Below are 26,678 nucleotides of genomic sequence, written 5' to 3'. Positions count from 1 at the left end.
CAGATCGGTAGCCTACTGCCTGATAAATTTCTGAAAAAAAGTCCGACTGAAGGAAATTAAGGCACGTGGTTTGAAGGAGGTAGTAATTTATGAAAAAAGGTTGAAAATTCCTTTTCAAAGATGAGCGTGTTTTTTTTTTTAGAATCTGGTCATGCTGATGCAGAAATCATGCTGCTCACAGAACCTTACCTGTCCCTTGGTAAGTGAGGCCTTAGAATGCATATTCTAAGGGCTCACTTACCAAGGGACAGCTAGATGACAGGTAAAGTTATGTGAGGTAATGTATATCAATGATCGGTCAAATTTGGTTAGGTACCATTTAGCCTACGTATTTAAGTCACACAATATATATAGAATATTTAATCCACTCCAAATAGTAAGAGAATAACGAATATAAAATCCCCTATAAATATTTGAGTATATCCTGTTGGATAAATTAGTCATACTTAGAGCCCCACCAATCTATAGACCGGCGATAATCTTTTGGGTCACATAGGTTTTGGGGCCTGCAGGCTGGTTGCGGGACCAAGATTAAAAATAAGTATGGCCTGAAATTGGAGGGGGGGGGGAGGCATTTGTCCCAATTTACCCTCCCTTGATCTGGTAGACTACTTTTTATATACGATAACTTTTATAATGCACGATTCATTTGTATATTTTTAAAGACTTTTTCTTTTCGTGTACATTTTTATAATATGTAGAAATTGTTTCAATAATAAAAAATGTCCCAATACATGTATATAATTTATAATGTTCTCTTTTAATGTAAACATTGTAATAATACTACAATTTATTAATCAGAATGAAGATTAAGACATTTGTATACGTTACAACTAAAGTGGGATTGTATATATATATATATATATATATATATATATATATATATATATATATATATATATATATACGTATACAAATGTCTCAATATTCATACTGACTAATAAATTGTAGTATTATAAGATATTTCATTTTATGGGTGCTATATTTCATCTAAACCATACAATTTAAAAAATTGGAAAAATTCATGTTGCCAAAAGTTATCTTATTATCTGGGAATTTAAAACTGAACGAGACCGGTAAACATTCTACCAAACAGTAGCATGTGAATTAATTCGAAAATAGTCTTTGTAGTATATTCATGGTGGATATTAAAAAGTACATTAGGTAGATTCATTCCATCAAAGGATTCATGAATAGCATGTGGCGAGGATATTTTCGGGAATACTCGTCAATAATTTTGCATAATCAAGAGGGATGTCCCGATGGACGAAAAGAAGTACAAGGGCATTGAATCTGTCCTCGGCCATAGTGGATCAATACGTGTTTTTGACGAAACCTTCTCAACCCCCGATGAAACAACGCTGGTTAGAGTTTTTGCCAATGTGTCTGGCAGATCTTTGTCGCGGTCAGATTCCCAGAAACTCTTCCATAGTCGTAATTCTTGGTTGAAGTCTGAATGGCAAGGAAGATCTTCGCCATAATGGGCTTTGATGGTGTCCACATTATCCTCTGTCATATTGGCTAGGTTCGATGGGATCAGCAACATGGCCTTTACTGCGTCATGAGACCTGCCACTGAATCTGTCTTCAAGTTGGGTCTTTAGAGAGTCAATAAATGGGACAAAAATTCCCCTCCTGTAATACTCCTCCACACTTTCAGCAGGGACATTGGTTCTCAGTGTTTGAAGCCCGGCGAGACGTGGCTTTGTTATTGGTGTCTGTGTCACTTCCGACAACGCGCAATATTCTTTGAACAGCTTTTAAAATTCGTTAGTTGAATTTCCCCTAATATTTGTCAGTTCAGTTGTGACGTTGAAGACAAGATCATAGGCTCTGACAATGTCCATGGATGTTCCCTGCAACTGTCGTGACATGCCCTTCGTGAAGCCAAATATGTAGTGACACATGGTAAAACTGACCAGGAACTTAGAACTGCTAACCTGGTTTATCAAACCACTTGCCTCTGTCACCGTTTTTGGGTCAAAGCGTTTATTTTCATTTAGTGCAATGAAGTCCAAGCAGTCCAACAAGGGTTCGAACAATGTTTTGAGGTCATCGAAAGCTGTATGTCGCTCAACCCATCTTGTCTCGCAAAGTGGCTTCAGCTTCTGTTTCATGATGTTTGCATTTTTTCCTTGTTTTTGGCATATATTATTGATGGAGACTTCAAATGTCCGTTGCCTTTTTGGTGAATATTTAAAGAAGATGCCAACAGATTGCATAAGACACAACATATTCTGGACTTCAGGTACTTTACACGACCTGGAGAGCGCCAAATTCAGCTCATGAGAAGCGCAGTGAAAATAAATTGCTTTCTCGTTGTCAGTTTTCGTTTGAAATTGTCTGAAAACACCTTTATGCTTCCCGGCCATATTTCCGGCGCCATCGTATGTTTGACAACGACATGTTCCAGGATCTAGGCCGAGGTTTGTCAAGCTATTTATAATTTGATCAGCTATATCCTCTCCTTTTAAGCTCGAGCATTTCACATATTCAATTAATCTTTCAACTGGCTCATTGTTTTGAATGTATCTGAGAATTATCCCAAGCTGCTCCCAGTTGCTGGAGTCGGTCACTTCATCCGCTACAATTCCAGAAGGCTGTGTCTTCACCGCATTCACAATCTGTTCTTGAATATAGTCCCTTATGCAGTCTAGTAGGTCATTTTGTGTTGTTTTTGATATATAGGTTGTCGTCTTCCTACATGACTCTAGGTTATCTCTGAGGTTATCATTTGTACGACTAACAAGCTTCACCAATGCCTTGAAGTTGTCCATGTTCGTCAACTCATCATCACTTTCCAGAGGATTGCCATCATCTCGATGTCCTCTGATTGAGATACTCTGCCTACCACACAGCTCAATACATCTGATTATCGACTCGAGGAAACAACGTTTTTTTGCAATAGTTTTTGAAGATTCAGAAGAAATAATTTGACCAACACGAGACACGGGGGTTTCATGAGTGTTCATAAAAGCTTTCATCCGAGTATGTGAATCCTTGTGATACTGCAGAGTCGAATGGTCTTTGAGGTCTTCCATCACGTCCTCCCAATTCCTGTAGGGTGCAGTGATACAATTTTTGGCGCGTTTTCCTTGATGTGCCGGCATAGGATAAAGAACACAGGCCAGACAAAATAAGCAATCCTTAGCAACGGAGTATGGAATGAATTCAAACACATTAAACCAATCACTGCAGCAATGACGTGTCATCGTTCCAGATTTCCTTCGTTTCTCCACGTAGGTTTTGCCTGGAAAGTTAAATTTTTTCTCTGGAGCTCGGTTTTTGATGAAATATGCTTTCTGGTCATCACTGATCGTTTTGTTACCACCTATAGCTTCTACCCCGTCATATATGTCAAGCATCAACTGCTGCTCGTTGATTTTCTGTGCAGCACCACCATTGTCCTTAGCTGATTCTGCGCATTCCTCATTTGACACGTCCAGACTTACTTCAGGCACAGCGTAAGCAATGAACCATCAGCGGGAGCGCCGCCTTCTTCAGGGGACTTTGTTGTAAGAAAAAAAAAAATAAAACCACAATTTGATGGTTTATTATCTGCACTAGTGACCGACGCCATGGACAACCCCCACCATCTCTTAAAACCTAATCTGTACAAGTTACAACCCTATAGCGCAAATGATTTGAAGGAGTTAACATATTAGGGTACGAAGTAGGGATAGATTTGTTCTAGGCTTTGTAGGCCTGTAGATTTGGTTTTGGTTGCAAATATCGTCGCCGATAAATTGTAAACATAACATAAACATTTGCAAAAAAAAAAATACTAGTCTATAGAATATAAAACTGGGCCTACTGGGGGTCAGCCAAATTACCACTTGACCCCTCTCTTACTCATTTAAACACTATCCACTAGACACAAACACAAGTTGACCAAAACGTTGTTTTTTTAGGACAGTAAGGTAAGACCTTTCACTACCTTAAGTCATCATTTTTTTTTATTTGTCATTGATGAACTAGAAAATATTTTTTTAATGGGTTTGTTGTCCTCCGTCAGTCTATTTCCCTTTGTTTACATAGCGTTCATCCGGGCACTTCCGTAATTCTTTCCCGGTTGAAACATGCCTTACATGGCGGCCGTTCTCCAGTGACGGCACACAATTATCTCGTATGAACGACTTAATTATCTCATTTGAACGAATTAGTATCTCGTTTTAACGAATTAATAGCAATTCGTCGTGGCATTAATTCGTTTAAACGAGATAATTAATTCGTTCAAACGAGATAATTAATTCGTTCAAACGAGATAATTAATTCGTTCAAACGAGATACAAACTCGTTCAAACGGATTCATATTTTTTCTTTTTGGCACTAATGGGCCTTCGTACAATACTAATCTTGATTGGATCAAAAAACAAATCAAGATTAGTATTGAAAGTGTCGAGAATATCCTAGACTGACAACAAACCACGAGGACACCGAAATAGCTTACCTATCCTCTTCGCATTGCAAATTAATGGAAGTTCTGAAACAAATTGTATTTTGCACTCGGGTGAAATAGACATCCCAATCATTCTGCTCACACATATTTTGATCGATAATGAGACGGGCGAAGTTAGAAAATATCGCGGAAGGTGACTTACATCAGTAAATGACGCTAGAAGAAAGATTTTCTATGTGAAAAAGCATGGACCTTATAATAAGGTCCATGGAAAAAGTAACAGACCTTTATTTATTACCACCTTGCCGTAGTGGTCTTTTGCTGCATGGCTGAAATGACGATTTACAATGTGAATTGGTATCTGAAGCATATTCAAAGGATATACAGTATGCGAGCTGATGGTCAGCAACCAAGAAGATATTTATCCCGCTCAAATTATGAACTTTGATTTTGAATCTTCTGATGAAGACTAAGAATAAACTAAAATCTAAACATGTCTCTGATTTACATTGTTTTTTTATGTACATTTCCAGATCTCTTGAAAAGTACCATTATAATTTAATATATTGAATGACGAAATAGGTACTGAACGAAAAAGCTAACGAGAAACCACTTTTAAGGTCAATTTTGAGCCAAATGATTTCTGTCCACAAAAACACATGTTGCCCCCCCCCCCCCCGGCGACAACCCCCACACAATGGGAATCTTATAAACATATTTAGGGTGTTCCATCAAGCTCTAATAATATCATCATTTTGATCAACATGAACTCATTTACCGCCAATTTCCCCCCCCCCCCGCCCTTCTACACACGCACACCTGCAACCACTCACCCCACCTCGCCACAAACCAAAACAGTTGTCCAAGGGCATCATAAACACTTATTTAGAGATGGGCAATCCTAGAAATTTATGTTTTATTAATATCTAACATGATCATCATTTAAGCCAACACAATCACATTTTCCTTCAATTGTAGACATTGCCCCCCCACCCCCATATCGCGAAAACGCCTGATCACCGCCCAGATTCGAAGTCTACGCTAAAAACTGGTCTAGAAAAACTTGGAACTTGGTCTTATAAATTCACAGCTCAGGTGGCGACCCCCCCCCCTCCGCACTATCTGGAATGGTTCTTCAGTCTTTTAAATACTGGAATTTTTACATTATTATATTGTTGTCTAGTGATCGTTTTAAATTTAATCCTGAAATGTCCTCATTAAAGATACCTGAACCCCGTCATATGTGAATTCCGAATAACGAGGTGAAAAACAAACAGCTCGTTATTCACTGCTTTAATAACAACGTGGACTGTTTTCGTCTAGACGTTGTTTTGCTGTGTTTTATGCTATTGGGGGTTACAAATTTGGCATCCATCATTTTAGTCATGATGGCTAGCTGCATATTGGAATCCCAAATAACAAGTTGAATAACGAAAAACGACGTGGCGTATACACTGTTTTCGGTAAAATCAACGGGGCTCATACTCTCAAGATAAGCATACTCGCAATGTTTCGTTTGATTAGACCTAATCCCAATCGAGCACTATCGTAATGAAAGCAAATTTCTGTTCCAAATTATGACTGGTTAATAGTTCGATTAACAAACAATGCCTAACTGCGTAACAATGTCATTCGGGTTTAAACAGGGCTTCACACTGTTTACATAATGTTGCGTCATGACTCACGAAATTTTTGCCCACAATTAACCAGTGCATGGCAGAACATTGCAGAAAAACTAATTGCATGACAAACGAGGCCATCCCCGGTTACAATGTAAACAATACTGTTTGGAGATGAAAAATACTTTCGCCGTTTTTAATACCTTTAATCGCTGTCCAATGTTTTAGGGAAGACCCCAGATTAAAGGAGCTAAATTGTTAATATTTGGGACCTACAAATTGACACAAATGGGTCGCAACGTATACAATAATGTAATATGAATGTAAAAAAACTGATTTACATTCAATCGTTTCCGTTTTTACTCTAATTTCAAAGCAGTTATGATCGGCGAAATACGCCAGAAGTCTCAATCGAATGGCAATCTCTAGCGTCTGGTTATTCCAGTCTACAACGATAGTATTTATTGCGCATGCTCTCCAGATAAGAATATGAGGTCACCGTTTGACATGACTTGTGGAATATGTCTGACCTCGTTCTTAGATTCGCTTGCTACAAATTGCGCTGAAACGAATAATGGTACACGATTCGTGTACCAATCGTAAAATGTTTATTTTGTCTTAATTATTGGACATCAGAAGCCCATCTTTTCCCGGTAAGATCATAACACCAATGTTGATTACAATTGACAAATAATTCGTGTTTTCAATGTCGAATGTTTTGGATGATATTGAGTTAGAGACTCAGCTACTTTAAATTCTAAAACATTTCTTTTATGTATTAGAAAAATAAATAAAGACGTTTGAAGTATTTGTAGGTAAATATTATTTCCTATTTTAGTGTAAATGGGTATTAAAATGAGTAAAAGGCGCCATTCTGCTCAAATCAGTAACGTCTTATGTAAACAATGCACGCGCCATTGAACCAATGATTGACGCCGCGTGATATGACGTAATGTGTTGAAGGCATTCATCTTTTACAGAGATATTAGAAGACTTTCGTAACACTCTGTGAAACAGATTGTTGCAGACCCTCTGGGGCTATATAAACTTCATACATATTTCACATTTTGCGAAAAAGGGATTGGCTATAGCTCTATAGAATGAAAGATCTGATGCTACCAAAATCGAACTCATCCAAGAACCTTTAATCCTTGACACATATTTTAAGTTTCATCGTTTTATCGCCTCAGGAAGGTCCACAAACTTTATTCATATTGGACATTTTGCGTAAAAGGCAGGGGGTGATTCGCACCAACAACTAGTGGCATCCAACTCATCCAACAACTAGTGACACTCGTTTTAAAGGAACCATCCCGATTTTAACAGTCTCAGAAATAAAAGACTGTGTACATATAAAGCTTAAGCGCCAAAATATAGAGGAATGGTGTATTTACCTTGTCCCAAAATGTCAGCTCAAAATATTGAGTCGAATGTGCCGTGAACGTCAAAACCATTTTTAACCATTTTTAAGATTTTGGGTCAATTTTTTGATTGGGTGACACAATAATCCATTGCCGTTTCTTTAGAGGTCTATACAGTGCATGACCCACTGGTAACGAAAGGCCAATTTCACCTACCGGTACTCGTTATTTTTATAAAATAAAAGTCGGGTTTTATCCAGACACTGTATAATACAGTTTGGGACACCAGTTTGCATTTTCAGATGAAAACTGAGGGATTTAAGTTGTTTGAAATCTTATCACGTATATTGAGTCAGTAGTTCGGCCCTAAGGTAGAGGATTTTAAGGGCTTTTAACACAAAATTAAGCAGTTTTATTATCGAAAATATAATCGAGAGTGGCCCTTTAAGTTTCATCCAAATCGGATGAAAATTGTTGCTCTAAACGATCGACGACCTTGGTATTACATTAATGCTTTTACACAATTTGCGTAAAGGGGATCGGCCATTTGACGGGAAGTTTCGGTCAGATTTTCAGAAAATTCAGACTCACCCATAATTATGGTGTAACGGTGATATATTTGAACAGTTGTTTTTAAAACAATTTAATGTGACCTCTAGAGGGTACAATCGGGGGCCATAATCCAGAAAGTTACGGCCCAATATCGAAAAGAACCCAGATCTTAGGGATATAAACATATTTTTTAAGTTTCATCAAAATCGAATGAAAATTCTGACCTCTAGATGGTCCACAACTTTGGTATTACATGCTTTTACACTATTTGCCTAAAAGGGAGCGGTCATTATGTCGGGCAGTTTCGATCTGATTTTCACGAAAATTAAACTCAACCGATATTTGGATGTAACGGTGATATTTGAACGGTTTTTACAATCAAATGAAAATTGTGTGTCCAGAATCTCAAAATGTGATTTTTCGTACAATCAGGGGCCATAATCCAGGAATATCAACAGGAACTGAGATCTTTGGGTTATAAACATACATTGTAAGTTTCTCATCAAAATCGGATAAAAATTGTGACATCTAGTGGTCCACAACATTGGTATTATTATGCGTATATTTGTTCAGTTCAGTATCACAGGAAACCACCATCGACTGCGTTTTAGTGGTAAGGGATTTAGAAAAGAATTAAAACTTCCCTGCAGAGTAATTTCATTAGCCATAAATCGCCCAGAAAGCATCTCCGACGATCTAGATCCCCATGACACTCAGAAAGCATCTCCGACGATCTAGACCCCCAGGAGCTTCAGGGTCTTAGGCGGCCCCTGGACCCTCGCCTAAAGTCCTAGGATGGTAGCCCCTCCCCCCGCCCACATCATGAATTGCTTAAGCCAGTCCTGTGTAAGCCAGAAAAGTGCTCGGCAAAAGGGAAAATTAGCTTTCGCACAGTGCGGGCGCTATACATGTATATGTAATAGTTGCAGTATTTAAAAGACTGAAGAACCATTCCTGATAGTCTGATGGCTGATGGGGGGGGGGGGGGGTCGCCAACGAGCTGTGAATTTATGAGACCAAGTTTTTCTAGATCATGAGGGACAATAACGAGGGACAATCTACCTCGTTATTCGTTTTTCGTTATTAAACTTGTTAGTCGGGATTCAAATATGCAGCTAGTCATGACTAGAATGATGGATTCCAAGTATCCCCCGGTAGCAAAAACGACCAATAGACGAAAAGCAGTCCACATTGTTATTAAGTTGAATAACGAAAAGCGAATAACGAGGTAGCTTGTCCCTCGTTATTCGTTATTCAACGCTTGAATAACAATCTGGTTTATTTACCGACTATATGTCATTTAACCAGTTTTACACGGCTGTGGCATACTTTGCTATACATTATATTATTGTTGTCTAGTTATCGTTTTTAATTAAATAGCTAGCATCATGTTTGAATCCCGAATATCAAGTTGAATATTGAAAAACGAGACAGCGTGTCCCTCATTATTCGCCAATAACGAGGCAGACCACCCCGTTATTCGTTATTCACCGATTTACCGATTATACTTCATTTAATCAGCTAGGGGATACTTTGCAATCCAATATTCTATTGTTGTCTAGTCATCGTTTTAAATTAAATCCTGAGATATCCCTATTCAAGACACCTGAACACCTTCATATGTGAATCCCGAATAACGAGGTGATAAACGAATAACAAACAGCTCGTTTATCAATGCTTGAATAACAGGTCATTTTGCTGTGTTTTATGCTACTGGGGGATACTTGGCATCCATCATTCCAGTGATGGCTAGCTGCATATCTGAATCCCAAATAACAGGTTGAATAACGAAAAACGAATAACGAGGTAGCTTGTCCCTCGTTATTCGCCAATAACAAGGCAGGTCACCTCGTTGTTCGTTATTCACCGCTTGAATAACAATCTGGTTTATTTACCGACTGTACCTTATTTAATCAGTTTTCTACTGCTAGGTGATACTTTGCAATCCATTATTCTATTTTTGATTAGTGATCGTTTTAAATTAAATCCTGAAATATCCTCATTAAAGATACATGAATACCTCCATATGTGAATCCCAAATATAGAGGTGAAAAACGAAAATCAAACAGCATGTTATTCGCAGCTTGAAAAACAAAGTGGACTGTTTTTCGTCTAGAAGTCATTTTGCTGTGTCTTATGCTACTGGGGGATACTTGGCATCCATCATTTTAGTCGTGGCTAGCTGCATATTTGAATCCCGAATAACAAGTTGAATAACGAAAAACGAATAACGAATAACGAGGTAGATTGTCCCTCGTTATTCGCCAATAACGATGCTGGCCACCCCGTTATTCGTTATTCACCGCTTGAATACCAATCGGGCTTATTTACCAACCACACTTCATTTAATCAGTTTTCTACTGCTAGGGGATACTTTGCAATCTATTATTCTATTGTTGTCTAGTGATCGTTTTAAATTAAATCCTGAAATATCCTTATTAAAGATATCTGAACACCTTCATATGTGAATCCCGAATAACGAGGTGAAAAACGAATAACAAACAGCTCGTTATTCGCTGCTTGATTAACAATTTGGACTGTTTTGTCTAGACGTCGTTTACTCGTTTTACTGTGTTTTATGTTACTGGGGGATACTTGACATCCATAATTCTAGTGATGGCTATCTTCATGCTTGAATCCCAAATAATAAGCTGAATAACGAATAACCAGGTGGCGTATACGTCGTTCAGTTAACTAATCGTGACTCTTGCAACTGGGGGATCGGTATAGTGTATGGCAGGTTTTCTTTCTGAAAGTCTACATTCAAGAAGTCTCACTTCTATGTTAAAATGAGGCCTCTTCCAGTTACGTCATTGTATCTAACCGAGTAGTTATATTGCGTGCAATAACCTAGAGAAAGGAGTTCTTGCGGCCAAATTATATAAGTGATAATAGGGCCTAACCGCGTACAATCCGTGTGATTTGATGATAAAAAAACATATTCAAACTAATTTATCTATTAAAAGTTGACGTTTAATCGAAAAAAAGCCCCAAAAAACAACTATCCCATGCCGTGAGATTTATTTTTATCAACCGCGTTTATCCATTGATTTGATTGTGAAAGAATCCATTTCTTGCTTGTATTTGTGGTTAGGCGCTGTCCATTTACCATAAATATGGAAGCCTATCCTGGGTTATGCTCTGCCAACTTCTTTTCCGTCGTTTAATCGAATTGGACGTTTAATTATTTCTTGCTTGTATTTGTGGTTAGTCGTTGTCCATTTACCACAAATATGGAAGCCTAATAATTCCTGGGTTATGCTCTGCCAACTTCTTTTCCGTCGTGTTATTGAATTGGACGTTTAATTATTTCTTGCTTGTATTTGTGGTTAGTCGCTGTCCATTTACCATAAATATGGAAGCCTAAATTCCTGGGTTATGCTCTGCCAACTTCTTTTCCGTCGTTTAATCGAATTGGACGTTTAATTATTTCTTGCTTGTATTTGTGGTTAGTCGCTGCCCATTTACCATAATTATGGAAGCCTAATAATTCCTGGGTTATGCTCTGCCAACTTCTTTTCCGTCGTTTAATCGAATTGGACGTTTAATTATCTCAATGTTTTCATAACCGCGTAGCCATTTCACCAAAAGCGCCCCTTACGTCAGTCGAGGAGACCGTCTGCCTTTTAGCGATAGGCCTACCCTATTATTGTCTTGTGCGCGCCACATGAGTGTTTTCCAGGGAATCCTGGCAAAGTACAACGTGTAGTCGTTCGGATGGGGCAAAAAATCAAAGCTCTATTTACTCTGAACAAAAAGGAAATTAGATTTCACTTAAAGTAGTCTTTTACTAAAGTAGAACAGGACGGAGGGCTTGACAAGGACAGCTGTCTAGTCGTTCGGATGGGACGAAAAACCGAGGTCCCGTGTAGGCTACACATTGGCGTGCATATAACAGATCCGTTGACAGTTGGAATTCGATATAAGAGTAGGCCGTAGTGCCACTGTCCGGGCAAAATTTCCCTCATAGCACACTGTATGGCATAGTTATGCCCGTCTTCATTAGCCCAGTTCAGAGCAGAACAGTAGGACGTTAAACCCCATTGCATTTCATTTAGAAATAAGGCCTATTTGGAATCTAGATATCCTCTAGAATTATTTGTCAATATAACTCAAAAACGTGAACAATTCTGATAAATTTCACGCGATCGCTCTTTTTTAATTACCGTATATATAATTTCTTGTCGCTTTAAAAGTATTTTGGGACTTTAAATTAATGTCCTTTCTTTATTTAACATGGGCGATGGATTTATTTATGACAAATTATACATTTTCGAAGAAAAGACAGCGTCCTCAGTCAAGCACTAAGTTGGAACATAAACGGCTTTTTTTCCAGGAAATTGTAGGCCTGATGGAGTTTAATCGACAACAGCATATACTAACGGTCTGTTAATTATAACGGGCACCTGTCTGTCGTCTGCAGCGCACTATTTCCTGCGCGCAGTAATATAACAGTTTTGCGGCCATTCATTTGCGGAGGTGGATATGTCAAAATGCCGGGGTCGATTTGACACTCAGTGTTTCATTTCTTTAATGTTTTAAGTTTAACGTTACTGGCATTATGATAAGCATGGACCAAGCCCCGGGTGTGATCCCTCTTACCCCAGAGGCTGACAAAAGACAAAGATTATTGCGTGCCGTTAAGAAAGAGGTAAGCGAAACAACTGTTGTTGAAATGTAGGCTACCATACCATTCTGACTGTTACGTCGAAGACCAAGATCATTATTATGATTCCAACAAGTTCCATTAATAATTTATCATTAATTATCTCAGATTGTATTCGTACGTAGATGTATTTGCTAGATCAAAGACAGAAAATTCTAAAAAAGAAAGAATAAATTATTTGTTTATTGCATTTATATTGATAATTTTATTTAGATGGGATTGGGATAGGTAATTTTAAAATTTAGCTTATAAACAATAAAACATGATGATGATATTGATGATAATTTTATCTTAATCTTAAACACGGAAAGAAAACAAACCAAAAAAAGTGCAGTAAAAGCAAGGCAGGACTTTTCCTTCAAAGATTCTTGTGCCATGAATCATTTAATTCTCATTTTGTACATAATGTATGTGGCAAAGATTGAAAGAATCTAATCCTTATTTTGACAGGTCAATATTTAAGTTTAAGCTCAGTTTTTGTTTTGAATTCCACCTTAATGTTGCTAAAAGCGGCCACCCCAATTTGAAAAATATCTTATTAAATGTGAAATCAAAAGTTTTTGGGAGGTTAGTCCCCTGAACCCCAATCAGGGCGTTGCTCTCTACTGCTGCTACTACGTTCCAATTGGAACCTGAGTCTTTAAGGGAAGAAGATAGGCCTACAGCATACTCCAGACCCATAGCCTTTTGCGTGATGTTGTATTTGCAGCTGAAAATTTTTAAGAAAGTACCGGTAATGATTGAAAAGTAATCGTGTATTGGTCATTGTCATTTTCTACGGGAGCAGGTCGTTTCATCCCACTACCGTTTCATCTCGGGCTGTTTCATCCGTGCTGTTTCATCCCAAATTTACACGGGTCCTTTCATCCCACTTATATCGGGTCGTATCATCCCACAAATTTAAAAACCGGTATTACATGAATTTTTAATATTTTATTTATACATTAATACAAATAACAACATGCCAATGCAATTTTATCATGAATAGTGTCCAACTCCTTCTTTTGAATACCCTTAGCTTATTTTCCGAATATTTTATTTATACGATGTCAATGCAATTTTAATATGAATTGTGTCCAACTTCTTTCTTTGATTACGCTTTAGTTTATTTTCCGAATCCACACCAATTTTCGACACCTATTTCACTAAAATTACATTGGCTTACAATCGAGTGATGCTCATAGCAAAACATTCAACTTGTAATACACTGTATAGTCATTTACATGCATGTTGGTTTCACTATAACAGGATTGCCAGTGATAGAACAGATCAAAGGATAAAATCCATAGCCACTATTTCGACACATGTTATCTTTAGATGTTCAGACTACCTGGCGTCTCAAATAACCCAACGTCCACCTTACAACAGGTTCCACTGATTTACGATTTATTTTATAACTTATCACACAGTTTAGACCACAATGTGTTACGATTCGCATTTTGGTATTCTAAATGAATTCTTATATGGATTTCTTATATTTGGAGATGTTTAGTTTCATTTCGTGTACGGAAATTAAATCAACGATCAGTTTTAAAATTAATTATGGTTTCGAAATAGTATCAATCTAATTTGTCTTATTTAGAGGGACTCCTGCGCAATTTAGTTGATTATTTGGTAATACGTAGAGTCCATGATGTATTTTTGGCGAGTGATTCAGCTGTCAATAAGTAATTATAAAACACCTTTTTATAAAGAAGATAAATGATGTTAGACATCATAAACTAACAAACAATACGAGTATAATTATTACAAAACCATCGGTGAACTAATCTAAAATCATAACAGAAATTAACTAACAATACGAATAAACAATACGAATATACAGCGGTGAACTAATCTCGGCCGTGATCGGTAATCAACAAAAATCGATGAGGAAAACTTATTTATTCCATACATTATTGTTTATTTAACAATAAGTAAGTGTTTAACAGTTTATTTAACGATAAGTACAACTCAGGTAATTGACTGCTATTATAATAACAAGGGGGATGAAACAACCCGGATGAAACAGCTCGATAAAAAATCAGGTTGGGATGAAACAGCCCGGGGTGAAACGGTTGTGGGATGAACTGCCCCGCATCATTTTCTAGTACACATATTAATTGCATTTAATGCTTAATTCGAATTAAGCCCAAATAAAAGGGGACTCATATTATCAGATTATGGAAAATGTTGAAACTTTTTGACTAGTCAATGTGACTCTCACCCTCACTGCGTCTTATTGATCGGGTGGGGGATGGGGAACTAGGCTACGTGCCAATTGTTCCCACACTTTTTATGGTCTGTATTTAGAAAAATCCATATAAAATAAAATCAGAAATCCCAGTAGTATTATTACTGTCTTTACTTGCCCAATAAGTAAAATATAAAAAGCAGAAAGAACAAATGCTGTGAAAGAAATGCAGCATTTTTTGTTTCTTTCTTTTTACGTTCTGCTTGACCAGACTTTTAAAGATACATTATGGGAGATTCGATAACGAGTTGGCAGTTCTCACTATAATAATTAAAAACTAGATAACGTAAAGGCAATTTGCTGAAAATTTCATTCAAATTGATCCACTATGAACCGAGAACTAAACGAATGAAATTTCTGCCTAGCTTCGGTCATCATTACTAAAGTCAGTACGTTAAACAGCATAGTCTCGATTATCCATTTAATCGTTTAATCGAGACGGAAAGTTATGCAGTAAATCGGATTGCAGTTCACTTAAGATCGCAGGCTAGCGATGCCATCTTGAGTTGATTATGGTCTGGATAAGTTAATTAATGTCTAATTAATAATTTAGATGACATTTCTGGCCTAAAGAAAGGCCTGCAATAGACAGATTTAGCTCTTGCATAATGTATGTTTAATAAATCAGTTTTAATAAAGAGACAAGACCGGCTTTTGTAGTTTGCCTTTGTGGTTTACAAGTTGGACCAACTGTATCTTATCAGCTGCTCTATTTCCAGGTACAACATGTTTTGGTTTCGTAGAAAGCAGGGGACAGCTAAAATCTGTTCATCTGTCTTATGTGTCACACTTTTTGGGAAACAATTCAAAATCATGAATATTCACCAAAACCCGACAGAAAATGTATTTTCAAACCCTTTTCTTCTATTCTAAACGAAAAAGTCAACAAAAATCGCCAAGCAAAAGTGGGGAAAGGAAGAGAAAGAAAATAACTTTCGCCCTACATTCGTGGGTGACGGCACAGGTATATTCATATTGAAGGCAGCATTTGAGTTCTGTGAAAAAATTAGACAAGTACATGTATACTGAAACATGTATCCCTACACAGCCTAAACATGTCACTGACTGAATCAATCTAATCTTTGGTTGTAGAACTAACATTACCAAAGGAATCTGTCCAAGAGCTACATGTATGTTTACCGCCCCCGTCTAACATATATGTAGATAAAAACTAATATATGTGCAAGAAATATGAATTGTGGTTAAAAATAGGCCTTTATGAAGGGAAAAATGTCATATTTGGTCTATAATCACCCCTTTCTAACAAAAGGGTCTCATAATACACAATTTTCACAAATTTGGGAATATTTCAATGTTTCCAACATCTCAAACCTCAGAGGCATCATACAAATCTTTATTGCAATTTTTGTGCAGAAGCAAGATGTCTGGACCTTCATATCAATTTTCTGAAGAAATGAAGTAAAAAAGTAGTTATAACAGAGTTGACAACATAAAAGAGGCCTGAAAAGGAGCAAACATTTTACTGTTCTATAAGTAACATAAATGTAACAAACACCACAAATCCTAAATTTCGATTAGAAAATATTGACCATTCAGCTGACATTTACATGTACATACATGTATCCCTCGTTAATAGTGTAAAAATATGGTTTATCAAGGTTGTGGACTCTCTAGAGGGCACAATTTTCACCCGATTTTGATGAAACTTGAAATGCATGTTTATAACCCAAAGATCTTGGTTGCTTTCGATATTCGCGCATATAAGAACGTAACTTCCTGAATTATGTCCCCTGATTGTACGAAAAATCGTGTTTTTAGCTTGTGCTCCCTCAAGAATTCACAATTATTATCTGATTTAAAAAAATGTTCGAATGTGTCACCATTACACCGTATTGTTGGTTGAGTTCGAATTTCATGAAAATCGGACCAAAACTACCAGACAAAATGACCGTCCATCTATGCAAATAGTGTAAACATCTGGTATATCAAGGTTGTGGACCCTCTAGAGGTCACAATTTTGATCCGATTTTAATGAAATTTGAAATGCATGTTTATAACCCAAAGATCTTGGTTCCTGTCGATATTTGCACATAGCTTCCTGAATTATGGCCCTTGATGTTACGAAAAAATCGCTTTTTGTTTAGCTTGTTCTCTATCCATCTCTTTAAAATGTGGTTGGTTTCTTACTTTTAATGAGATACATGTATCTATATAAATGGATTATTGTAGCCGCTGGTGTACTTACTGGTATTTTGTGGATTGGATGTTAAAACACATTCAACATTTTCCTTTTATTATAGACAATCCTTGCCACAAATTCATATTATAAGCTCTTGTCTAATGAAAAAATAATAACAAACTGAATTAATATGATCGTACATGTGGTATAATTTGAGACAGTTCCATGTGTACATGTATTTTTACCAGGAATATTTGTTTGTCATTAATTGGTTTTCAACTTATATAGGTAAAACAAATTATGGAAGAAGCCGTAACACGTAAATTTGTTCATGAAGAAAGCAGTAGTATTACAACATTATGTGGTAAGTATTAATGGACACTATATGTAGTTTCTTTGGTTTTTTGGGGGCTAATTTCTTAAATAAACTTCTTAGTATCTAAAGATGAAATATGTCTTAATGGCAGTAACAGTTGACTGTTATCTAAACAAGATGTATCTTTTAAATAACTAGATTTACTTTAATTACAAATACATGTACTCTCTGAAATGATGCCATTATCATTATGAACCCAGATAATCATTAATCTATTGGTGATTTGCCTGGAGAACAGAAAGTGATTGTGTATAGTACAATGAACCAGAATATTGGCATGGGATATTGTGACAAAATGGGAACATATTAAACATTTTCCTCATTTCATGTATAATATATTTCTTTGTGATGTAATATTTTGTCAAAGCTCTTAAAGGAGCTAAGTCTTTAACTCAATATCATCCACAGTCGTCGACATTGCAAACACGACTTATTGGTCCATTTGAAGCAAAATTGTTGTTATCTTACTGTAAAAGTCTGGCTTCTGATATGAAATATTTAAGACAATAGCCCTGTTACAATAGCACAGTACCAGGCCATGATACCTTTCAAGAAATTGACCTGTTTGCATTTACTACAATAACCAGTTTCGGAACAATGCCAGGCACGCCAAATGTGGAACTCTTTCACAGAATTTCAGTCCCTATGTAAATTACCCAGATGGAAACAGTTATGGCGGTTAATTTAGTTAGGGCAGCCATTTTGACAGAAATGATGAAAGAACTGTAAGTTCGCGGAAATAAAAGTCAGCACCGTGCCGAGACAAACTCACTTCAGTGGGCCAAATTGGCACGGTACTCAGTACGGCATGCTTATGTTTGACCCGTTTACTTTACACTACAAAAAAATTAACCGTGCTTTGCTTGGCACTGTAATGTAAATGGGGTTAAAATAGAAGTTATAGAATTGGCACACGAATCGTCTGCCAGAATGTTTTCAGGTGCCAGTTGAACGAGGTTAAACATATCCCACGTAGGAGAATATGACCAGTGTAGAATTGAATAATCAGATACCAAAGACTGCCATTTATTTCAATTCAGACGCTTGGGGTATTTCACTGAACATTTATAACTGATTAGAGATTAGATATGAGAAGAGGGGCAGCAACTCTCCCTTTGTTAAGGTGACTACAGCTGGAGAGACTGATACATCTGTGTGGGTACTGGATCAAGCAAAAGATAACAGAGGGGCAAAGGAGTAAATAAAAAGGAATTTAAGAATCCCTGCTCAACATGATTAGAGATCACAATAAAAACAGAAACGATTGTCGATTGATTTTAAATCAGTTTATATACATTCATATTTGTTATATATTATCTGAAATGAACTTAGCTAGCCTATCTCTAAGATACTCAAGGGAATATTTCATGAATAATTTATTTTCAGGAGCTGTTGAAGCATGTCTTCTAGATGGTCTGAAGAAAAGAGCTTTGGGATTATTTAAAAACAGTACAACAGTAGCTCTATTCCAGAAATGTGCCAAACATTGCACATCCGCCGCCACTGTGGCAAAGCTTGTGGTGGAAGCTGAATCAAATAACGACTCAATAACTAGTATCAAGTAAGTTTATTAAAATTTGTTCATTGGGACAAGGAGCACAGAAAAATATTTACAGGGACTGTCTTATACTATAGACACATAAATAAAGCATAAATGTAATTAAAATCAGATCATATTCAAAATAAAGTTATACTCATCGACTTATGCAAAATCCAAGAATTCCAAGCACTGATAATTTAGTAGAGTGAGGAATTTTTCACAAGACTTTGTTAGTTAAGTCGTTTGTGTGTAGCAGATTTGTCTCAAAGTTTGCATACAATCTAATTTGAATATGCCTGATGTTAGGTACATGTAACTAACTGTTTAATCAAATTACATCAATTGAAAAATATTTTTTCACAAATGGTGAAGATATCCAAAACTCATATGTCTTTTCAAACAGAATTATTGTTTCCACCAGTATACCCTTCAATAGAAGTACACTCTCCGGGTCCATTTTGATTAGATTCTAATGAAAAGGACGCTCTAAGGAATATTACTGAATTGCATTGATAATAAATCTGTAATTGTTAAAAAAAATCAATATATTATGAGCTTACCTATTATACTGTTCATATCATAGGATGTGTATCAGTTAGCAGCAAATATTATTAGTTTTGCATTGTTAATCAGATACAACTCACACATAGGCAAACACATTAGTTAAACGCAGCACAGTTCCTGGCAAACAAATTCAAATATGAAATCCATCTGATGAATTTATAAACACCTGCATTTTAAAAGTGGCCGTATATAGCCATCATCCATATCCATTTACATTTTTATTGTCCCCCACCTTTCGAAGAAAGCAGGGGTCTATTAAAAGGTGTCTGTCTGTCCGTCACACTTTTTGGTACACAATAACTCTCCTTCTAATTGAGCTAGAGCGGTATGGAAGGGTATCGCTGCCAATATTAATTTCTCTGATATTGATTACGTGTAAAAAGTACAATGTACAAAGTCTTAATACCGGTAATGATAAAGTCAAAGTACCTCTAAGGCCAAAGTTAAATGTAAAACGTCAAATGCAATATGTCAAATGTTTTATTGGAAAATGCTGTTTTGACGTGTCTACATTTGACATTTCCCTCATCCAATTTTACATTTGCATTCTGCTGCATTTCATTTGTCCTTCTCGCTTTCTACATAGCATCTTATGCAAATATAGGATATCACCTGACTTAACATATGGGTCATTCCATGAAGTTGACACCTAAAGTGTGACATGGGCATTAAAATTTCAAAATGTATTTGGAGAGTAAATAACACATTGTTTGTTTTGTTTTGAATGTTTCCTGATGTACCAATGTGGTAAAAATATAAAAACTTTACAATTTTCTGTAAAAACGCTGACATACTAAAGTGAATGTAACTATTGTCCTCTTTTTCTTCTTGTTAAGATAAATAAATCATAGTCAAAGGCAACTGAGTACTCAAGACTAAAGTATCTATCATTTGGTGGTATCAAAATGTAAAAAGATGTAATTTATTTTACAACATCTCTCAAAATGAGTCTGCGGGTAACAATGATCAAAAACACACATTAAAGTTCTATAAAACAATACTCTTAAAAAAAATGCGAAATCAATTCCTAATATTGTACATCTATTTGCCTTGTACAGTTTTTGACCTGTTGATTGTACCATCTAATAAAACAAAAAAATTAGATATCCTGGGTAAAAAGAGTTGGTAACATTGACCACATCAAATTCCCTTGGAATTGTGATATATTGTTAATAAGTCACGTGATATCCTGCATTTGCATATCATAGTTAGTGCTCTGCGTAAGATGCTATGCAGAAAGCGTGATGGTCAAATGAGATGCGGCAGAACTCAAATGTAAAATGCAATGAGGGAAATGTAAAATGTAGACACGCCAAAAACAGCCTTTTCCAATCAAACATTTGTCATTTGACACATTACATTTGACTTTTTACATATAACTTTGGCCTTAGAGGTATTTTGACCTCATCATTACCAGTTTTAGGACTTTGTACATTGTACTTTTTACATATAATCAATTGAAAAGACATTAGCAGAGCATATAATATTGGCAGCGATACCCTTCCATAGAACGGTGGTTCTCAACCTTTTTTTTTGCCAACGGCACACCTTGGAACACATAGATATATATAATATATATATGCTAAATATATATGATGAAAAATATTTGAGTTTTGCAAAATAAAAACATATTAAGTCAGACGGCATACAACCATAGACGGTGACTAGTCATAGACACCATCTTCAATAGAAGGCTTGATCTCGCTTTAACTATATATACATCTTATCAAGGCCTCCACGTAATACCCTGCATATTTCGATTCGGTACAAGCCCAACTTGTGAGCCTATCAGATTCCTCGATTGTCGCAAATACCAAGTCTCGTGCTTTCAAGCTAAAATGTCTACCTGTGATAATCGAGTTGCAAAGTTCAAGGTTTGTTCAATGTCAGTGTTTCCGTGACGGTCACAATGTCACAACCTCTGATTGGACGCTACTGCTCACGTGTCTGTAGATAACGTAGTTATAAGTTCGGGAATTGTGAAGTACATGTAATCTAGCAACGCCCAGATCTTTTAAAACTTGCAGTCGTTGCTTCAGGGTCATGCATAGATACATGAATGACTCAAACTAAAAGAAAAACACAGCCATGAACTTATCAGTAGACACCAGTGAATACTCAGTTGGGATCACATGGTTTTTCGCACTTAGGAAGGTCTTGTGTGCCGCAGCACACTGGTTGAGAATCACTGAGCTGAGCTTTAGTTCTAAGTGAGAGTGATGAAACTTGGTGTATAGTTTCATTACATCAATACCTTGACTAAGTTTGATAATGAACATTTTCTGCTCAGGGTAAGCAGAGCGATAAGCAAGTTGATTGGTCGAGACTTTGGAACACAATAACTCTCCTTCAGCTAGAATGTTCACATTTGGTGTTGGTGTTTATTAGGTGAATGCCTTGATAGAGTTCGAAGATGAGCATTTTCTACTTAGGGTGAGCAGAGATAAGCAATTTGATTGAATTATGCTTTGGGACACAATAACTTTAATTCTAAATAAGTGAGAGTGATGAAAATTGGTGTATAGTTTCGTTACATCAATTCTTTAGCTGTTTTTCTATTCACCAATAATGGAAGCAGTTGCTCGGGTGATACGGGGGGGGGGGGGGGTCACGGTGGCTAAGTGGGTAAGACGCTGGCTCGCCAGCATGTAGGGCGTTTGTTCGATCCCTGCATTTCCCGAGAAAGTTCATCCCGATTTTCCGTCGTGGTTCCCCCTTGTCAGTGATGCAGGACGGAGGGTCTGACAAGTACAGCTGTCTAGTCATTTGGATGGGACTAAAAACCGAGGTCCTGTGTACACATTGGCATGCACGCAAAAGATCCCTTGACGGTTGGAATTCGATATAAGAGTAGGCTGTAGTGCCGCTGTCCGGGCAAAATTTCCCTCATAGCACATAGTATGGTGTATGCCCGTCTTCATTAGCCCAGTTCAGAGCAGAACAGTAGGACGTTAAACCCCACTTCATTTCATTTTTGGTGATACAGCAATGTGCCGTTCCACCAAGACCCATTTTGTGCTCCAGTCCCCGATTACTATATAAAGGGAACATCCATACAATCTTTTTCAAATTGCTTCAGTTGAAAGACGTCTTTTTATCTGCAATATCACCTCGGTGGAAGCGGACCAGGGCTTCCACTTCAAAATTTTCACTGCCGGTCATTTTTGATAACGCACGAAAACTTTTCAAAGTAAATTCATATTTCATGTTTTTTATTCATGGTAGGGCATTGTGAATTCACGTGTCTATACCACTTTGTCACCATGGTGTGCACAAAAAAAATATATTTGACTTAAAAATGAAATATTGGTAAGGCTCATGATAATTATTTAATAATTAAATATACCGTTTTGGCTACTTAAATAACATGATAGTTGAATTGGCCGGAGAAAAACCATTTCAGTAGCTCACACGTAATTAACACGTGCTCTATAGAAAACACACTGACCTGGATAATTTTGAGTTGTAATACAATAACTTTGAAATGAAGATAAATATATAATTATCCATGGCATATATCTCACATTTATTTGGTTTTAGACCATCTCTCACGGAATTACGGGCCGCAGAATTGTGACGTAAATCCTAATAATGTATAACTAAATGACTAACGGATAACTAACTTCACGGCTAGCGACACTAGCTAGCGCCCCCTAGAATATGGTCGTGTATAAGAGTAACCGTATATACACGACATTTCTTCTACACGTGGAATTATCAATATTGCTGCACAATAGAACTGGAATACGTATTTTTCTTAATTGTTCGGTAAGCAAGTTAACTAATCTCTAGATTTTATTTCAACAATTTCCACAAGGCCGTAATACCGCTATAAACATTTTTAAATGCATTTTTCTCCCAACACGTACGTTGTTGAGGACTTACGCAATTTCTATGCTTTTTTTATTTTATATGACAGTTGGTTGGATTCGAAGAGCAATAAGAGCAATACTTCATATCAATTGCCCTTTTTCAAAGATCATAATGACCTCGTTTACATTGTGCCTGACCGTAATAGCGGTAAACGGCTTTGTTGTTGAAAATTCTTATGACACGTGGACAATATGTGAATGATTAACAATGGGCCGCTTCACGCCGTTGATTAGATTCCCACTTATCAATTAACATGTTTTGTTCTACTACCAGACACTCATCATTAATTATCAACACACCACTCAGTATAATCTGTTGACGACTATATATACAACTCTATAACACCAATCACGAGATTGGCTTCTAGACGACGTGCAATTCTTGTATAGTTACAGTGAAGGTCGATCATAGCCATGTTTGATTTTTTTTTTTTTTAAAAAAAAAGACCCTCTTTCCGGCGTGCAAAATGACCGTTGGGTCATATCTAGGAATGGTCATTTTCCATAGCCGTAGGTCTCAACCGGCATATATGGCCGACGTGAAACCCAAGAAGCGGACGTAAAATACAACTAACTCACACACACAATCGTTCTTAAGCCTGATGAGTTCAAAATGAATGAAACTAGTCGCTTCATGAGAGAAGTCTGGAACTGCGTGCCACTCACAGATTTCTAATATCTGAAATTAGGGCAATGTGAGAACATGCATTAGCCTACACTACAGTGCTGGAGTTTGGGACTATAATCGCCGAACACCGCGGAAAAACACTCTATTTCACGGTGGAATCTTGGAGAATCGCTAGCGAAACGGCAGCTAGCCAAATCACCGCGAAATAGGGGGTTTCGCGGTGAATTATGGGGTTTCGCGGTGAAACACGGTGAATCGCTTGAGTGCTGATATCATCCCGATGTAAGCATGTTGACGAAAAATGTAATTTATTTAAGTTGAATACAAGATATGTTAACCGTTGGCGAGGCAGCTACGGTCGTATTTCTAACACACTGTACATGTATAACGTGGTGCCACAATGTACGTGTATGCAAACAATGAATAACTTACAATTTTTTAAACGTATCATTTCATCTTATTGGCTGCTATCAAATCCAAACTTTAAATTATATTCGATGAGATTTTACACATAACTTCATTACTCGCAGCTTCAGTTAATCTAAATCAACCATTCATAAATCACAGTGCCATACATGTAAATCACTCCGCAATGCGGTTAACTGTATGTCACGTGGTCAGAAACGCGCGAAAACATGAGATGTTGGGTTCGACACGGGGACTATATATTCTTACGCTGTGTTACTTGGCGAAAAGTATTTAGCAAATCTTGACTGTCAGCGGTATATGATAATAATGTATTATGACGTATTGAAATAATATGGGTGGGAGGGGGTACACTGCGAAAGTCACAAAAGTGACAAATAGAACTTGCAACGGGAGTCGAAAGCACTTTCAAATCGGACATAAGAAGCTCGTACTTACCGCAAAAATGAAATGAACGCGACACAAGTCTCCGATGTCAGAGAATATTAGTAAAGTATAACCGCTATCAAATCCACACAAAAATCCAAGGCACTCATTTTATTTTTGAAAAGAATAACTGTAGGCTCGATAGAAGAGCCTATTCTTCATGAACCCCAAACCAATGGTAACTGTCAACTTGTATGTTGTCATTCTCGTGCAGATTTGTTTGAATAACAGAAATGTCCCGTGTATCAAGATCAAAGAATAAAATCGCACGTAGCCACTCTTTGTTGTTTTTATGCGAATTCAATTAATCTAAAAGGGGCTCCTGCGCAATTTAAGGAATTATTTTTGAGCCAATATTAACCATCGCCAATTTTTTAAATCATGGGATAAAGTCAATTAACAAACAATACGGGTCTACTTTATTACAAAAACATTGGTGAACTTACCATTTTGTCTAAAATCATAACGCTAATCAACAAACAATACTATTGTTCTTTATTACAAAAACATCGGTGAACTATATTGTTTTTGTACATATTGTATTTATTTATTTGTTTGTACTATATGTTATACCTGATGAGTCTTTGGCTTAAAGGAATAAAGAATTTGAACTCAAACTATTCGCTGTCGGGATGGCGAGCCAAGCTAGTTGATTATTAGGTAAATAAAACAATATAAACAACCAATGAGTAAAAGTGATCTATTCTAATCAATTAAATAATATACAAGTCAAGTACCGGTATTACCTTAACCGTGGACGGGTTTGCTTGTGGACGGGTTAACGGACACTCAACTTACAAATATTAAATCATCGCCGTATTGGCACTGACTGACGGCACTTCGTGCACGGACTGTTGAATTCTCGTTTAATTTATTGTGTTAATTTCACTATTGTTTAAAATGTAAACAAAATCTTATCTCGAGTACGTAGTACCGTATATCGAGCTAGTCTAGTAAGTAGTAGGCTAGGTTAATCCAGACTAAAACGAAAGTCCTTTTATTGTATTAATAACATTGGCTTCTGGTAGACTCGATTGTCATCTAAGGGATTATATTTTCTTTACACGGTCTATTTATAGAACAGTAAAACGATTGTAAATATTGGCGCGATAAAAATTTAATTATAAGTCCAAGCTATTGTTGATAGAAAATAATAATGATTTACGTGTATCATAGATAATATTAAGTAACAATAGAATGAAAATACTGTTTGTTGTTTTTCGAGTTTTAGGCCATTATTACTTATTTTATGCATATTTTTGGTATGAACTTTTTTGGACCAGTAAAATCTCATTCGGTCCAGCAATAGTTGGAATAATATCATTTCGCATGGACTGCAGGGTACATGTATATGCAGTAGGAAATCGACAAGTTGGACGTACAAAAGAATGGAATCATTCAGAAAGTGTACTCAAAATAAGTAAATTATAACGGGGTGAAGACGAGAATTAACACACTCGTGGATATTGTATAAATATATGAGGCGCATGTAATGTACACGTATGTGTGTGTGAAATGGCTTTATTCAATATCTGCTCCCACCGAAATGAATTGGGTGACATAAAGTAGATGTGTATTGTCACAGTGGATATTATTCGCCGAGTAAAACAGCGTAAGAATATACATGTAGTCCCAATCTTTTGGCGCATTTCTGACCACGTAACATACATGTACCGTTAAGTGACCCGCGGAGTGATTTACTGTACGTGCTGTATGGATGATTGATTTAGATTAATCGAAGCTGCGAGTAATGAAGTAATGTGTAAAATCTCATCGTATATAATTTAAAGGTTGGATTTGATAGCAGCCCCAAATTGACGGATTACATCTAAGTTATAAACGAAGATGAATTGATATGTTTAAAAAATTGTAAGTTG

At 36.7% G+C, this 26,678-nt stretch overlaps 1 protein-coding gene across 1 annotated transcript in view; it reads left to right on the top strand.

Moving 5' to 3' along the window:
- Positions 1-12,416: 12,416 nt before the first annotated feature.
- The window catches only part of LOC126823267 (small G protein signaling modulator 1), a 56,538-nt gene continuing 42,276 nt past the window's right edge, over positions 12,417-26,678 (top strand). Inside the window, exons 1-3 of the mRNA XM_050551989.2 lie at positions 12,417-12,581; positions 17,258-17,333; positions 18,732-18,906. Of these exons, the coding sequence (XP_050407946.1) occupies positions 12,492-12,581; positions 17,258-17,333; positions 18,732-18,906 (341 nt within the window). The 5' untranslated portion in view covers positions 12,417-12,491. The remainder of the gene's footprint in view (positions 12,582-17,257; positions 17,334-18,731; positions 18,907-26,678) is intronic.

Source organism: Patella vulgata, chromosome 6 (assembly GCF_932274485.2).
Source record: "Patella vulgata chromosome 6, xgPatVulg1.2, whole genome shotgun sequence".
Lineage (NCBI taxonomy): Eukaryota > Metazoa > Mollusca > Gastropoda > Patellidae > Patella > Patella vulgata.
Note: the sequence above shows the minus strand (reverse complement) of the source record. Positions and strands in the feature narration are given on the sequence as shown.